This window comes from Pleurodeles waltl, chromosome 11 (assembly GCF_031143425.1).
Source record: "Pleurodeles waltl isolate 20211129_DDA chromosome 11, aPleWal1.hap1.20221129, whole genome shotgun sequence".
NCBI classification, from domain to species: Eukaryota; Metazoa; Chordata; class Amphibia; order Caudata; family Salamandridae; genus Pleurodeles; species Pleurodeles waltl.
This window is the reverse complement of record NC_090450.1, coordinates 632,539,943-632,557,959: the sequence shown is the minus strand read 5'-3', so window position 1 is coordinate 632,557,959 and position 18,017 is coordinate 632,539,943. Positions and strand designations below refer to the sequence as shown.

The following is an 18,017-nucleotide window of genomic DNA, read 5'->3' as shown; positions in this document are numbered from 1 at the left end:
ACCAATGAGGAGTTGCACGGCGGTACTTGACTGCCTCCAGCACAACGTCAGCGGCATTACCTCATTTCCACATGTCCATCCACACATTACAGGCGGACACCATTACGAGGGGGGCAGGCCATGGCACCTAACTGCGTCACTGTACACATAGGCACCATTTGGGCCCATCCAACAAAATACTGTTACAGTCACAACGTGCAGTGCAGTGTAGTGTTTGGAAATATGGAATACTGACCAGCTGATCCCTGTTTTGCTCCCTAGATTGCAACCGCTGCGGATGAATAGGAGATGGAAACATCCCCCCGTGTACAGACCCCTGGTGGACTTGGCTACAATGGAGGACAGGCACATTATCATCACTGACAGACTGGACAGGGCCACAATGACAGAGCTGTGTGCCCAATTGGAGCCTGACCTGATATCTGCTATCCGTCACCCCATTGGGATTCCCCCCCTATTGTGCAAGTCCTATCTTTGCTCCATTTCTTGGCAACTGGCTCCTTCCAAGTGACAGTGGGCTTGGCCGCAGGAGTGTCCTAGCCAATGTTCTCAATATTGCTGACCAGAGTGTTGTCTGCCCTGATTAAACACGTGCGCAGCTACATTGTTTTCTCCCAGGTGGAGGATTTGGCCACAGTGAAAGCTGACTTCTATGCAATGGGACATATCCCCAACATCATCGGGGCAATCCATGGTACACATATTGCATTTGTGTCCACCCATCTCCCCCCCTCCCAGAGAAATGAACAGGTGTTTAGAAATCGAAAGAGCTTTCACTCCATGAATGGCAGATAGTGTGCCTGGTGGACCAGTACATCGCCCACGTCAATGCAAAGTATCCTGGGTCTGTGCTTGATGCCTTTATCCTGAGGAATAGCAGGATCCCTTTTGTGATGGCTCAACTCCAGAGGCACCAGGTGTGGCTAATAGGTGAGCCCTGGTTCTCACCCAGTGTATGTTGGTGTATGGGTATGGTGTTGGTCATAAGGGTTAGTGTGTGGCTAACGGGTATCCCTCGATATTTGCAGGTGACTCTGGTTACCCCACCCTCTCATGGCTACTGACCCCTGTGAGGAATCCCAAGACCAGGGCAGAGGAACGTTACAATGAGGCACATGGGCGAACAAGAAGAATAATAGAAAGGACATTCGGCCTCCTGAAAGCCAGGTTTTGTTGCCTCCATCTAACTGATGGATCCCTGTACTACTCACCCAAGAAGGTCTGCCAGATAATTGTGGCATGCTACATGTTGCATAACCTTACCTTGAGACGCCAGGTGTCTTTTCTGTAGGAGGAGGAGGCTGTGTAGTGTGGTCAGTTTTACGTATATTTTGCGCATTAGCTTCAGGCCTTAGGCCTCTGTGCACTTTGCCCTAAATCATTTGCTAACAGCTTAGAGCCTCTGTGCACTTTACTCTAAATGCTTTCTATTAGGCTTCGTACTGTTATTTTACAGAATAGCCAGTTCTACGGTGTTGTTTTTTATTCATATCACACTGTTTTGCCTACTTCAGCACTGGAGTTCTTCATAACATATTCACTCTGTGCTTTAGTCAAGGATACAGTCTGGTACATTGCCGATAGACGTGGTAGGAGTCTAGACTTGCCATTCCTGCGTAGGAACATTTTGTGATCACGATGACATGTTAGTTATAAAATCACTTCCTTGTCCCAATACATGCAAGAGGGAGATTCCGACCAGGGAACCACAACTAGACGTTGACTGCCTCGTTGCAGATGCTGAACCAGATCACAGGCCTTTGCTCAGGTATGAGTGTGTCCGTCTCCCTACTGATACAGAAAGGCAAGCTGAAAGCTTAACATGCTGTGCTTTAAATAGAACAAGCAGAGGGAGAGTAGAAACGGTTAGGAATTATGATAGCTTTATTTCTATGTTTTACTCTCCTGGTTACTATATCAATCCTACTATGTTGTATTGTTCTGGTTATTGCGGCTCACGCCTTAATATCTAAAATACAGTCGTTTTATTAAAACATTATATAAAACTTATACTGTCTTTGTCATTTGTATATGAGACCATATTGTGAATGAGAGAGTTGGTTTGGATCTGAGTGACCACGACTTCCCTGAGAAGTTCCGAAGATGTCATGCGCTCGGCTGCCCAATCATTTCTTCCCCATGGGAGAAATGAGGCACTGCTAGTTAGCCGGAGCAACAACCGGATTTAGGGTGACAGAGTTCCTTACACGTGGGTCAGACTCAGTCCCCCACACCGTTATCGATCCTGCTGCCTAGAAATCCAGTAGTCTCATTTAGGATAATGAGAGCCCACGCGACATGGCGCAGCCAACGTTTGGTCTGGCTCTAATGTTTGGGTCCGACTGACTCTCTCGGTCTCATATATATTTTGACTCCTCGGTTCCGTATACGGAGACGTCCGTGGGGCTGAGGGTTTCCGCCACCACGGGTTGGGTACATCCTCATACTTTGTGGTTAGTTGTTCAAGCTTGAACTTTGAAAGGAAATACCCCGATATTGGTGTGCCTTCTCTGTCCTAGAGCTATTATTGTTATACTAATGGCGAATCCAGTTGTAGTAAATATACCGCTTAATATGCGATTGCCGCTCACGGGTCATCTGATAGCACATGGACTGACGGTCCAGGGGGGTCCGGTCACTTTTGTGGTGGACGCCCATGCAGCCTATAGATCAGAACTTTTTTATTCTTGGGTCGTATTTCCAGCAGCTGATGGGGGTACAAATACTTTTCACGAATATACTGTTGCGAATGTCCCTGGACAATACAGGGCTTATGCATACTTAGAAATACCTTTATCTTATCAAGAACACCATAATTGGCTTGATGGCGCCCTCCCACATTCAGTAACACCAGTAAGGTTAGGTCCGTTGAGTAATGATGGTCCGACCTGGCCTTTATTGGCTACATATACACCATATCCTGGAGTGGCAAATGTGGCAGTGGCTGAGGTGCGTCGTTTATATGTGGAATTAACTGCAACGTACAGACGATTAGTTCAGTTTGTGATGCAGACATTAAATACTAATGCAGCGCGTGCTGCTCCAGCTCACCCACATGCGGTGGTACCGGGAATCAATCCGGCCACTGTACACTCTGTAATGGGCAAAGTACCGGCTAAACGTGAGGAGACTCCATTTTGGCTGGCGCAAAAAATTAATACGCTGGAAGCAGTATTTCCCCATACGGGACCTCAGGATAAGCATAGGATTTTGACGATGTGTTTGCCGTATGGGATGGTTCCTACGGTGGATCTTTGTAATACTTGGGGCACGGTGTTTGCCGCACTCTATACTACAGCACACGGTACACCGACTTTGGCTAATTTGCCGGAGGTGCTTAAACAAATTCAGGATGAGTATGGGGCTGCCCCTGCCTTAGATTTAGGCATGCAATTGATGGGTAATTTTGCCGCGGTTTCTTCTATTATTTTGAGTAATCTCAAGGGGGAGGCAGTAGCACTAGCAGTGCGAATGCGTCTTCGGGACGTTCCGCAGGTTAATCAGGAGCGGGAACTTCCGAGAATAATAGCTTAAACATATTCTAGTATTGGTCGTGATAGCCTAGGGGCTCGACCGCAGAAGCCACAGTTGCAGGGTAAAAATAATAAGGATAATTCTAAGCAACAGCAACCTGAGGGTGCGAAAAAGCGCTGGGATAAGAAACAGCAAACACCTAAGAAAGATGGTGGGCAGTCTCCGCAACCGGAGACCCCACAAAATAAGTATAATCTCAGGAATAGGGATACTTTGAAGACGCCTGATAGATATCAATATACTGATACGCGCCAATCTCGTTCCTTTCAGGACTCCTCGGAGAAAAGAAGTGAGAGAGGTGGGCGGTCAGAGCGGAGGACGGAGTACGTGAAACCGAGACAGGATTCACAACGCTCAGTGGAGGTTTCTATTAAACAAGAAGAGAAACCGCTGCAACAAAAACAGCAATTTAAAAAGAAAAAAGTGGCCGCAGTCTCAGTTAGACATGCCGCTCAAGAAGAGGGTTCTCTTGACGAACAAGACATGGGCGTTAGCGCTGTTAGACAGCGCGGCAGAGGTCACAATAGTTCGCCGGAGTCTTCTAGAGCATCTGGAGGCGAAAGCAACTGATGACTTCATACAAGTCGAGACGGCGGATATGCGAGTCTCTGCTCCTGATCAAGTATATCTTGTGACTCTACGATTAGAAGGGGACATTGACCGCGTTGTACACGCCATCTTTTGGGACCATGTGGTGAAATCATATGATGTCCTGTTGGCCGAACGAGATTGGCCACCTGACTTTGTTCGCGACTGTCCGGTTGGGGAGGAGGTTATAGCGCCTTCCTTTTCACCACTTGTTCCGAGAGAACTAGCGGAGTCATATGGTAAATCATGGGCTCTGGCACAAGCCCCCGCCCTATATAGAAATAATGTGGGGTGGGATAAACATTCACCTTATCATGTCATTCCCATTAAAGGAGAACCTCAGCCACAGCCGCAATATCCTATTAAATTTGAAGCAAGGGCATCGGTTCGGAAAATTCTTACACAATTGGAGTACCAATGTGTGATTGAGCCTTGTGTCTCGCCGATGAATAATCCCTTATTTCCGGTTGCTAAACTGGACCATTCCTATAGGATAGTGGTGGATTACAGACATTTGAATAGTCATGCACGCACATATGCAATACAGAATTCACATAGCGCTGCGCTCATGAATAATATAGTGCGTAAAAAATACAAAACAACCTTGGATATCTCGAATGGATTTTTCTGCCAGAATATAGCACCCGAAAGTCGGGACTATACCAGTTTCAGTGCGTTTGGCTCTCAGAAAAAGTTTTGTCGTTTACCTCAGGGGTATAAGAATAGCCCAGGACTGTTTTCGGCTCGTGTGACTGAACTACTGCACGAGTTGGACCCTGAGGCGTTATCATATGTTGATGACATTTATTTGACGGACGATGAGATTCTACAACATCTCAGTCGCGTATCGCGCATTGTTGTGGGTTTTGCTGATATTGGTTATAAGTTTAATTTTAAGAAATCGAAGATTGCCTTCCTCAGTGTTATTTTCCTGGGTTTTGAGTTATCGAGTGAGGGCAAGAGCCTGGCGCCGCATTTTTTTGGAGAAATGTGCTTTACTGCAGCCTCCTAATACGGTTCGGAAGCTCCAGTCTTTGTTGGGGTTTCTGAATTTTGGCAGAACTTACATTCCTGATTATGCTACACGTATAAAACCCTTATAGGAACTGATTCGCCCGAATTTTTCAAGTAGATTTTGGACGATTGAGCATACACACATACTGCGAGAGTTGCAGAATGATCTCTTAGCGGTTAAACATTTACACACACGGGACAATAACAATCATTTGGTCATCAGGGTGATTCCTGGGGCTGTTGGATTTACGTATGTCACCTTTAATGAAGGGGAGACAGTCCTGATAGCATACAAGTCCCACTTGTATTCTGCTGCAGAACAACGTTTTGCACAGACTGAGAAAATTCTCACTGCAGTACAGATGGCTGTGATCAAAGAAAGACCGCTAGCCCAGGGCCAACGCATAATTGTCGTTTCCCCAATTCCGGCCTTAGAGGCTGTTACAAAGGCGAGTGTTCCTAATTCGAAAGCTTTACACCCGCGGTGGAAACAATGGGCTATGTCTTTGAAGGCCACTGATGTGGATTATATATTTGACCCTAAGCTGCAGACTCAAGAATTTCTTCAATATGAAATAGAGTATCCAGTTCCTGCTGGCACATTGCCTATTGACCAATATGAAGTGGTCATGTATACCGATGGCTCTGCGCAACCGGCGGTTGGGACTAAACAACAGTATTCAGCTGCATGTGCGGTGGTGAGCGGGACTATGGAGGGGGAAGTCTTCTGCCCCCGACATACTTATACTAAAATATTAGGAGATTGCACGGCGCAGCTGGCTGAGCTCAAAGCTCTTTTGTTAGCGTTGGAGCATGCAGAGCCGGCGATATTGACCTTGCTGGTCTGTGACTCCTACTACTGTGTGCAATCCTTCAATGAATATCTGCATTATTGGAAAATGAATGGGTTCAGAGATTCTAAAGGCAACACCATTAAACATAAATTGTTGTGGGGTAAGGTTGCGGGTCTGAAAGAAACGCTTCCTAAAGTCCATGTTGTACATACACTTGGACACCAGCGCGTTGGAATACACGTTGCTGGGAATACTTTGGCTGATGAGGCTGCAAAGTCGGCAGTGGCTATCGCCACTGTAGCCGCGGTAACTCGTTCGAGTTCAAAACCAGACATAGCGATTTCGGCTGCCATAAAAGCTTCGGCTGATGGCACGCCATTTCCTAAAGGATTCCCTTCTAAATATAGTTACTGCTTGAGTGGTGCACTAAATGCTGTTGTTCATATTCCAGGCGTTGGTGTACGTGAGTTACCGAATATGATTGAGAGACCTCGATTAATTTCTGCAGCACATGAAGGGGTGGCATCTGCGCATGCTGGTGTGGCTGCCACGATTTCACTTTTACAGGCCCGTTATTGGTGGCCTGGTCTCTATAAGGAGACAAAGCAGTATGTCCTTTGTTGTGACGTCTGTCAACAAATTAAAGCATCGTCGGCTAGACGCCCGCAGCAGACTCCTCTTTTGATATCAAATAGACCATTACAGTGTGTGTACTTGGACCATTGTGGTCCACTGACACCAGATAGTGCATACAAATACATATTGGTTGCTGTAGATTCGTGCTCCAGATTTGTGTGGGTCTGGCCACAGCGCTCGGCTGACGCTCGGACTGTTATTAAAGATTTGCGTATCTTTGTCGATACATTTGCAGTTGCGGCTTTTCATTCGGACCAGGGCCCTGCTTTTGCCTCTAAGGCATTCAGGGACACCATGGCTTCGTTGGGGGTCCAACTCCAATTCTCGTCTCCATTTCATCCCGAGGGAAATTCTGTCGTGGAGCGTTTAAATCGGGATTGAAAGCAATCCTTAACAGCCAGGGTTATAGGTACGGGTCGTAGTTGGCTAGCCCACCTGTATGGAGTACAGAGAGCACTTAATAACTTGCCTAGAAGGTCACTGGGGGGTCGTACTTCATATGAGTGCCTGTTCGGAACACAAATGTATGTTCCTGATCTAGATGGTCCTGGTGTGGAGGCGGCAGATATGCCCTTTGACATAAATGATCGTGTCACTGTTTTGCAGGATTTACAACAATTTTGTGAAGATAACTCTTCTGCGAGTGCTGCCTCCTCTGGAATTAAGGATGAGCCAGTAACACCTACTGGTTGGATACCCAGGATTGGGGATCTAGTGCGTGAAAAGGTCGCAGTAAAGAAAGAATTTGGTCCTTCTTATCGAGCACCTGTCCCGGTGTTGGGGGTGAGCGGCACAAGAACTGTGATTTTGCTGCCGCTGCAAGGGGCCAAAGGAAATCGTTTTGTTTCCATTGATAATGTCAAGTTACAACATGTGGCCGATTCTGCACAGCAGACCAAGAGGGGCACCCAGTAGTTCCGGCATCCCTCTCACTACTGGGGAAGAAGTCCCGCTGCAGGTGATTTGCACCGACCCTGTTTCCTCTCCGAGCTTGGGGAGGGTGGAAGATGATCTTGCGATTGTTCCACAGTCAACGATTGATATCGATTCTTTTTCTCAAGTTGCTGTACGTTCTACTGATGTTTCTGAACATGTGATTTATAGCGTACGTAGGAGAGAACCTCCATCAGCTTCCTTGTTCACTGTTGCACCTTTTGCAAGAACTGCCTCTGGCTGCTTCAACGACACGGATGCGGCTGTATCCAGCTCTTCGTCTTCGCTGTCTTCAATCCGAGGTCCACGTAAGCTACTCAGTTGGCTTAAACGTACATATTTTGTTGTTCCTTGGAACTATTTGTGGCTTTTTATGGCTGTACTGACTATTTTTTTATGGTTGGGATTTGTGGTTACCTTTTTTCTGGTAATACATGGTCATTTTCTTCCTGATCGATCAGACATTGAGCACGTGGAGACTGTGTTGAGGCCACATTTTTCGTCTCATATGGTTCGAAGAGACTTATCCAATGTGAACGTTTCTGCAATACCAATTCCGGATGGAATTGTGTGGGATAAAGTAATGTTTGATATATATGGTCCCACTGAATTGATTCAAATACCGTATGTTCTTAAGTTATCAATGAATGATATTGTTATTCCAGGCATTGTTTCTGATGATTGGGATGTGAAGACAGTAGATGCTATGCTAAAAGATTTGCAATATTATACTGTCTATGACGATGAAGATGCTTACCAATTTAGAGATAATCATGGTCATATGTTTTGCTACACCTATTATGGACACCACTTTATTCACAAAGCGAGTAGCCCTAAGTCCATCTTTAATTATGTACAATGGGAACATTGCTCGACTCCTCCACAAGGGAGTTCGAAAACGTATAATGATAAATTTGCATATTTTTCTGGGCATGATCAGCGAAATGCTAAGTCTTACTATTTTAAAGTGACACCGTATTCTAATAAGCAAATTTTGTTGACCGATACTAAATTACTGTATTCTAATTCGTTTGTTTCTAAACTTTCGGTCGAAGGATATGAATACTGGTTGAAGACTGTTGACTTGAAAAGTGTTTGGGGTACGAAAAATTGGCAAATGCAAGGCAGAGATACATTATTTCGAGCATGCATTATCCCTGTGCAAATGATTTTCCTCAATGACACAGTACAACAGACTAGTTGTTTGGGCTTGGCGTCGATTAGAGAATTGACTTTGCCTAGTATACCTGTCCCTTCTAAATTAAATAACTGGCAGCACTATGTGAATGCTACTTTTAGTGAATTTACGCATTGGGTCCAGAATGGTACGCTTAACGCTTCATCGTTACATCCGGGCGGGTGGTTATTGTGGCCTATAGACACTAATCAGTGTCATCACCGTTTTGTTACCTCTTCTGGGGGGTTCAGGACTAGTAGGGCAGACCCTCGTTACATTTCACCAGAACATGCTGATATAATAACTACATACAGTGTGGGGAAACTTTGCCAACAATGGTTGAAGTACTCCACGCTGGGTGCAGTTAAGTCACACTTCAAGTTACTGTCTAATGGTACTGATTTACAAGATTTCTTATCAGGTCCCAAGGTGCCCCGGAGAAAAAGGTTCTTATACGAAGTGTATAATGAGTTTTGGAAACTTTCCCAGCAGGAGGCTGCAGCCCGGTTAAGACAGATTGATCGAGAAAATCTGCTGCAGACTTTGTCTGTTGTTGATAATGGCATGCATACCCTTTCTGACAGTGTTTACACGATTGACAGCATTGTCTCTTCTGCTATTGACATTATAAAATCAGACATGTCTTCTTTATATCATGGGCAGAGTCAGACACGATCTATCATGCAGCTGGGTTGGACTCTACAGACCTTGAAGGCGGGTCGCGTTCCATGGCAGCACATTCGTGCCAGAGAGATCTTTATCTCCTTTAATTTAACTCGTCAACAACAATTGATGGCTAAGAAGGAAGCGACGTATGTTATGTTAAATATTGAAAAGTTGGAGAAACTGCCTTTTACGGTGGCTGAGATTCCGTCAGCTGAGTGGCTGATTCATGGGGTTATTAATTTGCCTATCTTCACTCTGCAATTTACTTCTTGTTTGAAGCACATTCCGGTGGGTAGATATGAACTATTGGGTGACAGTTACATACACGAGGTGTGGGAGCTTCCTTTTCAGTACAGATGTGTTAATGGTTTGCGGGAAGTTTTTCTTAGCGGTAGTGAATGTGAAGCTTATGTTAGCCATTCCATGGTTTGTAAACAGCTGTCCTTGCACGGAGCGTGTAATGCTTTGATTGCTAACTTAGCTTGTTATCTGAAGGGAGTTCCAGTCCCGGTAATTAAAAACACTTTCCAGGTGCTTTCTAACGGCAGTTACATTGTTCTTAACAGCGAACGCTGCTGTGGCATGCGTGCCGGAATAGTTTACGTCGTTGTCGTCAACAAGGCCGTTACGTGATGCGGGAATGTGTTGTTTCCCCCTACTGAATTTAGGGAGGTAGCGGACATCTGGCCTCATATTGCTACTTCCAAGGTTGATTTCGACAAGTTGAGTCGGCTGAAAGCTTTATTGTTTCAAAAGCATGTGGCCCTTACATCTGCTAGCGAGACCTACGCACTTCAAGTGGCAAGGTCATCGGCGGAGATACAGTCCCTTTTGAATACTAACTTTCCGAGTCACTTCGGTGAACTTGTGGGGCGTATATTTAATGCATCCAGCACTGCTGGTATTGCTCATTTTTTGAAAGCCGTTGGTGTTGGTTTCGTTCACACCTTCTCTTCCATATTCGGTTTGATACCTTCGGCTATACACTCTATTTTCGGAAGCATTTTTGGGGGTTTCCCGATTACTTTGGCTTTATTGGCTGGAGTTTTGCTGTTGTTGCTATTTTTTCGCAATGGGTGTCCCGCCGCAACGAGATCCTGTATTGCTGCTCCCGTCAGCACAGCTGTGTCGTGAACGCATGATGCAGCGTTTTGGAGCAACACTCCTGGCTCATCTGGAGTGTGACTGGTCTTTGTCGTTCCGACCGGTTTTGGATTGTGTGCAACCCGTGTTTCAATGCCTTTGGTGCTCGTTTGAACATGCACTGGCTTTCTGTCTCTCACTGCAGCGCTCTCCAGTGGTTGATCTTGATCTGTTGATGTTCCCGATTAGGGCTCATTCCCAGACTTGTGCACTACGGTTGCGTTTGCTTCGTGAAGCGGATTATGAGATTCCCTTCCTGGAGGAAGATGGTTTTGTCTCTTTTCTTGGCACTACACGGGGTGCCGCCCTGAATGGTTTTGGGGCTTTGGAACACACCTGCTCCATGGTACTTTGTGGCGTGGATCTTCCGATATTGACCTATCTCGAAGTGGAGGAGCTTCTACGTTCTATTGCTTCTGTCTGACAATTGGATTTTTTTTTCTCTCTCTCCCGACTAAATTGACACTATATTGCAATTCGCTCTATCGTCACATGTTTCCTAAATTTATGACTTTGTTGTCTTCTCATCTTGTCGAAATGTTGGGTTTAAATTTAGGTCATGTTTTTTTTTTATGTTGTTAGAACCACTTGCTATCGACAAGGGGAGGGTGTAGTGTGGTCAGTTTTACGTATATTTTGCGCATTAGCTTCAGGCCTTAGGCCTCTGTGCACTTTGCCCTAAATCATTTGCTAACAGCTTAGAGCCTCTGTGCACTTTACTCTAAATGCTTTCTATTAGGCTTCGTACTGTTATTTTACAGAATAGCCAGTTCTACGGTGTTGTTTTTTATTCATATCACACTGTTTTGCCTACTTCAGCACTGGAGTTCTTCATAACATATTCACTCTGTGCTTTAGTCAAGGATACAGTCTGGTACATTGCCGATAGACGTGGTAGGAGTCTAGACTTGCCATTCCTGCGTAGGAACATTTTGTGATCACGATGACATGTTAGTTATAAAATCACTTCCTTGTCCCAATACATGCAAGAGGGAGATTCCGACCAGGGAACCACAACTAGACGCTGACTGCCTCGTTGCAGATGCTGAACCAGATCACAGGCCTTTGCTCAGGTATGAGTGTGTCCGTCTCCCTAGTGATACAGAAAGGCAAGCTGAAAGCTTAACATGCTGTGCTCTAAATAGAACAAGCAGAGGGAGAGTAGAAACGGTTAGGAATTATGATAGCTTTATTTCTATGTTTTACTCTCCTGGTTACTATATCAATCCTACTATGTTGTATTGTTCTGGTTATTGCGGCTCACGCCTTAATATCTAAAATACAGTTGTTTTATTAAAACATTATATAAAACTTATACTGTCTTTGTCATTTGTATATGAGACCATATTGTGAATGAGAGAGTTGGTTTGGATCTGAGTGACCACGACTTCCCTGAGAAGTTCCGAAGATGTCATGCGCTCGGCTGCCCAATCATTTCTTCCCCATGGGAGAAATGAGGCACTGCTAGTTAGCCGGAGCAACAACCGGATTTAGGGTGACAGAGTTCCTTACACGTGGGTCAGACTCAGTCCCCCACACCGTTATCGATCCTGCTGCCTAGAAATCCAGTAGTCTCATTTAGGATAATGAGAGCCCACGCGACAGCTGGAGATGGGCGTGTGACAGCAGTGGACCCTGTGGACAGTGAAGATGAGGAGGCAGAGGATCAGGACAACAGAACAGCAATTATACAACAGCGCTTCCAGTGACACACAGGTAAGAAACTGTAAGTTCACTTTACACTGACAGTTTTGTGTTTGACATTGTACAGGGCAGGCAGATTCTCCCAATTCTATGGCCACTTACTGTACCCTTTGTCATCTCTATTTTCAGATATCTTTGCCCCACTCTGGCACCTGGTGTGTTGACTGCAGCCTACTGCAGGTCATCCCTATGTATTTATTCCTCTACAGTTGTATTGCAATGTTTAAAGCTTGTTAAACAAATACTTTGTTCAATCATTTGACAGACTCCATACTTGTATTTTTTTAATGGTGTTTATTTAAGTACTAAGAAGTAGAGGGGTTAGTGGAATGGGCTGGGTTGAATGTGGAGGAAAGTCCAGGATAGAGTCCAGTCTATTTGTATCACAGGTGCATTGTCCAAGGGGGCATAGGAAGGGGAGAAATGGCAGGCCAAGGTGGACAGGGTGACTGAGTGGGACACAAGGGTGACAATCAGGAGAGTCTTATTTCCTGGCAGGAGTCTTGGCAATGTTCTCTGGCTTCTGCCTGGAGCATAGGGACCGTTTACGGGGTGGTTCTCCTTCCTTGGGAGGGGGGGGAAAGCGGTGCTGGTGGCCTGTTGTTCCTGTGGCGTGGCCTCTTGTCCACTAGCGGCAGCGGAGGTGTAGGGCTGTTCATCAGTGTGGCCAGTGCCAGGCGCCCGGTGGTGTGCCACTGCCTCCCTCATGGTGTTTGCCATGGTTGCCAGCACCCCTGCAATGGTGACCAGGGTGGTGTGGATGTCCTTCAGGTCCTCCCTGATCCCCAGGTACTGCCACTCCTGCAGCCGCTGGGTCTCCTGCAACTTGTCCAGTATCTGGCCCATCATCTCCTGGAAATGGTGGTATGCTCCCAGGATGTTGGTGAGTACCTCCTGGAGAGTCAGTTCCCTGGGCCTGTCCTCCCCCTGTCGCACAGCAGTCCTCCCAGCTTCCCTGTTGTCCTGTGCCTCTGTCCCCTGAACCGTGTGCCCATTGCCACTGACCCCAGGTCCCTGATCATCCTGTGTTTGTGGTGTGCCCTGGGGTCCCTGTAGTGGTGGACACACTGCTGATTGATGTGTCCTGGGGACAGAGGTATGGGCCCGGTGGGTGCTGTGCTGGTGTTTCTTGAGGGGGGAGGGGACTGTGCCTGGGGTAACCGACTGTCCGGAGATCCCTGATGGGCCAGGTTGGTCATCCAGATTCAGGTGTCCAGAGCTGCTGTCATCACTGTGGGCCTCTTCTGTGGGGGGACTGGATGTTGCTGGCACCTCTTCTCTGGTGATGTTGTGTGGGGACCTGTGGGAATGTAAATGTAGTGTTATTGTATCTGTGTGTGACATCTTGTGCATGGGTGTGTTGCCCTCTATGGTTGTGATTGCCCTGTCAGCTTTGCCTTGTGTGAGTAGTGATTTTGTGGGCTAGGTGATTCTCTCTAATATGCATGCCTTAGTGATGGGTGTCCATGCAGGGTTGTGAGTGATGTCCATGCATTGGTGGTGCATGCAGGGCTTGGTATTGGGATGGGTGGGTTGTGATGGTGGGGTGTATGAGAGATCATGGAGTGATGGGGGTGAGGGTAGAGGTGGGGGTATGTGATGGCAAGCAGGTAAGTGGGGGTTAAAGTAGTAAAGATTTGACTTACCAGAGTCCAGCCCTCCTGCTACTCCTGCCAGGCGCTCAGGATGCATGATTGCCAAGACTTGCTCCTCTCATGTTGTTAGTTGTGGGGGAGGAGGTGGGGGTCCACCGCCAGTCCTCTGTACTGCTATCTGTTGTCTTGCTACCACGGAGTGCACCTTCCCCCGTAGGTCGTTCCACCTCTTCCTGATGTCATCCCTTGTTCTGGGGTCCTGTCCCACGGCGTTGACTCTGTTCACGATCCTCCGCCATAGCTCATCTTCCTAGCAATTGATGTCTGCTGCACCTGTGATCCGAATAGCTGTGGCTCTACATGGATGATTTCCTCCACCATGACCCTTAGCTCCTCCTCAGAGAATCTGGAGTGTCTTTGTGGTGCCATGAGTGTAGTGAGTGTGAAGGTGTGTGGGGTGATGTGTTCGGGTGTGTGCTGTAAGGTGTGTGGATGGTGTATGGGTGGTGGTGTTCTGTGGCTCTGGTTCTGTGGGTGCTCTTGGTGTCTCTCACTCTCTGATGGCAATTCTTTCTAGGCATAAAGGTTTGTGGGTAATGTGGATGTGTGTTTTATATTGGTGTGGGTGTGCTGTGTGTAGTTTGAATTGTCCAATGTGGTGTTGTTTTGTTAGGTTGTGTGTATTCGTGGGTCATAGTGCTGTGGGCGTAATTCTGTTGCCGTAATGGTGTGGGTTTGGATACCGCCAGTTTATCACTGATTTTGGGCTGGCGGACTTGCGTGTGTGGCTGTATAGTGACTGATTGCTATGCGTGTGTCATAGTAGCGCTAAACTGCCACGCCGGTGGTATCTTGCCGGCAGTCAGCATGGCGGTAAGCGGGACTTACTGCCAATGTCATAATGAGGTCCAATATGTACACACTGCTTTATAAACCCTGCTTTCTCACTAAATTAATTTGCTTTCAAATGCACCATTTGTCAATCTTTGTTCAATTTTTTTCTTGGGCGGTGTACTTAACTTTGGACCCCACATTTGTCAATTAAGCTTGCTTTCTTCACTCTCTATGTAAAAGTCATACCCAACGTTTAGGCCCCACCACTTTCAAATGTCACCAGTCGCCATTTCTGAGAGAAAAGGAATGTTTTTTTTAATCTGTGGTGGTTCCAATCAATTCATGGAAAACAAAAATGGCAGTCAGTGTACATGATTCCTGTCAACAAAAGCCACTTTCAAACAAGATTGCCCATTGCATTCCCTTTTCAGAAACACAGGATACACTTGATTATGCTGGCTATAGAACTTTCCGTGCCAAAAATGTAAAAATGTAACTTTCAAATGGATAGAAAAATGCGTTCTATGAGAAATTTCCAAACCTTCAGTTCTCCTACATTCTTTTTTGTTGTTGAACTCGCATCTTATTGGTGCTACTTGATTTCAAAATGATTTCAGCGGAACTGTTGTATAAAGCACGTGTAAAGTATGCTTTTCCTAATACACTACACATTTAATGCATTTTTGTTTTTCAGTTTTTTGAAAGAAGACAAAAGGCAAATCTTGAAATATACTTTTTGTTTACTTTTCAGAAACGTATTCTGTTTCTCTGTACCAAATTTATTTGAAAATGTGTTCCCTAGGATAAATGTAAAAAATGGTCTAGGCTCTGGGGGCATGAACACCCAAGACAGTTGTTTGGTCTCTTGCACCATAGGAGTTTGAGGGGTCTTGAAATTGTACAGATGTGTTGATTTTTTGGGGGGAAACATTTATTGGAAGAAGTTACAGATACAGTTAACGTTTGAGTATTGTGTGTGAAAGTGACTACATTCTCATGACTGAGTTTTTCAGTCAAACAAGCTAGGGTTGGAACACCACAATAGTAACTGATTTTAGAGGTTATATCAGAGTCATTTTCAGCAAGAATTTAAGTACCCTATTACGATTATTTGCAGAAAAAATATTGAAGTTTCTGTAATTTGAAAACAGTTGACCCGAAAATGTGCTACCCTTGGTACAATTACAGTGTACTTCCTAATACAAAACGTATGTTAACTTACTTTGGCCCCTGGACTAAAGTAGCAAGTGGTGGGAAAGCCTTCCCAGTTGTCCATCAACCCTTGTAAACTATGATGCAGTTATCAACAGCTAGAACTACAGGATTTAAACAAATGGAATATCAATTTAAATTCTTGCTTCTTCGTCCCACATTTTGTTGTTCTATTACCAACTGTAAGGAAATGCCTCCTTGGCATGGTTACCCCCTGACATTTTGCCTTTGCTGATGCTATGTTTTGATTTGAAAGTGTGCTGAGGCCTGCTAACCAGGCCCCAGCACCAGTGTTCTTTCCCTAACCTGTACTTTTGTTTTACACAATTGGCACACCCTGGCATCCAGGTAAGTCCATTGTAACTGGTACCCCTGGTACCAAGGGCCCTGATGCCAGGGAAGGTCTCTAAGGGCTGCAGCATATCTTATGCCACCCTGGGGACCCCTCACTCAGCACAGACACACTGCTTGCCAGCTTGTGTGTGCTGGTGAGGACAAAACAAGTAAGTCGACATGGCACTCCCCTCAGGGTGCCATGCCAACCTCACACTGCCTATGCAGTATAGATAAGTCACCCCTCTAGCAGGCCTTACAGCCCTAAGGCAGGGTGCACTATACCATAGGTGAGGGCACCAGTGCATGAGCACTGTGCCCCTACAGTGTCTAAGTAAAACCTTAGACATTGTAAGTGCAGGGTAGCCATAAGAGTATATGGTCTGGGAGTCTGAACCCCCAACGGTGGGCTACTTTGGACCCCAAACTGAACCCCGTAGGTGGTTTACTTACCTGCGAAAACTTACATTACTTTACCTCCCCCAGGAACTGTTGAAAATTGCAGGGTCCACTTTTGAAATAGCTATATGTGTTTTATGTAAAAAGTATATATGCTATTGTGATTATTCAAAGTTCCTAAAGTACTTACCTGCAATACCCTTCAAATGAGATATTACATGTAGAATTTGAACCTGTGGTTCTTAAAATAAACTAAGAAAATATATTTTTCTATACAAAAACCTATTGGCCTGGAATTGTCTCTGAGTGTGTGTTCCTCATTTATTGCCTGTGTGTATGTACAACAAATGCTTAACACTACTCCTTTGATAAGCCTACTGCTCGACCACCCTACCACAAAATAGAGCATTAGTATTATCTCTTTTTGCCACTATCTTACCTCTAAGGGGAACCCTTGGACTCTGTGTATGCTATTCCTTACTTTGAAATAGCACATACAGAGCCAACTTCCTACACCAACCATTGGGAATTATTAGAATTTGGTTGCATGTCCACAAATGCTTCTTAATCCGCATATGAAATCTGTTCCAGACAGTTTGTAATATGTATTCCCTTAAATAGCCGTTAAGCTGTGCAGCTTCCCAGTTGCATGCTGACCCCCCCACCCCCCCATGGCAATTCCCTTTTGAACCTTAAATGAGTGAGTTTGAGAGAGTCTACCACATGCATATTATGTTTTTGATTGATATGTTACACTGTGGACAGTGTCCAAGAGCATAGATATTTTAATTAATTTCCCATTGTTTCTGTGATGTAAAAGTGCATTATGAACTACACTGAAAAACGTCACCACCTACTGACCTCAATTAATTACGCTTTTTTATTCTAATTTAGTCCCAGTCTAACTTCAGATTTGTTTGGCATTGTGTTTCAGGGAGCCAATCTCCAGGGTGTAAAGATGCTTTGTTCCAATGCGGAAGGAGCATCTTTGAAGGGGTGCAATTTTGAAGACCCTTCTGGTCTTAAAGCTAACCTAGAAGGTAAGTGGGTAGATACATTTAATATGACTGGCAATGCTGGCTCTTGTGAATAGGCGTGGGGAGAATTTGAAACCCAGCCCTCTTTGAGAAAATTAAATCTAAAAAATGAATACGTGGAATGCTTGAATTAATTTCAACCACTGGTAATTATTCCAGTTAATTGTTTTGGCTCACCATGCCACTTCATACAGGAACCAGACATATGCAAATCAGCCTTGATACTTCTCTCATAGGAGCAGTCCATCCTGGCTGCCAGGCCAGGTCCCTCCTGAATAGAAACTCAAGCAACCCCAGATAAATTCCAGCTCAGTTTTGTGCCTTCAGTGATGTTTAGCTTAAGTTCTGTGGCACAACACACACAGGGCCTACATTTTGGTATACCTGTCGTATGTAGGGCTTTGCACTAAGGAAAACA

At 45.4% G+C, this 18,017-nt stretch overlaps 1 protein-coding gene across 4 annotated transcripts in view; it reads left to right on the top strand.

Annotated features, from left to right (window-relative positions):
- Positions 1 to 18,017, top strand: part of KCTD9 (potassium channel tetramerization domain containing 9) — a 137,313-nt gene that overhangs the window by 109,768 nt on the left and 9,528 nt on the right. For all 4 annotated transcript variants that reach the window (XM_069214145.1, XM_069214144.1, XM_069214146.1 and 1 more), the window contains one exon: positions 17,497 to 17,602. In XM_069214145.1, the coding sequence (XP_069070246.1) occupies positions 17,497 to 17,602 (106 nt within the window). The remainder of the gene's footprint in view (positions 1 to 17,496; positions 17,603 to 18,017) is intronic.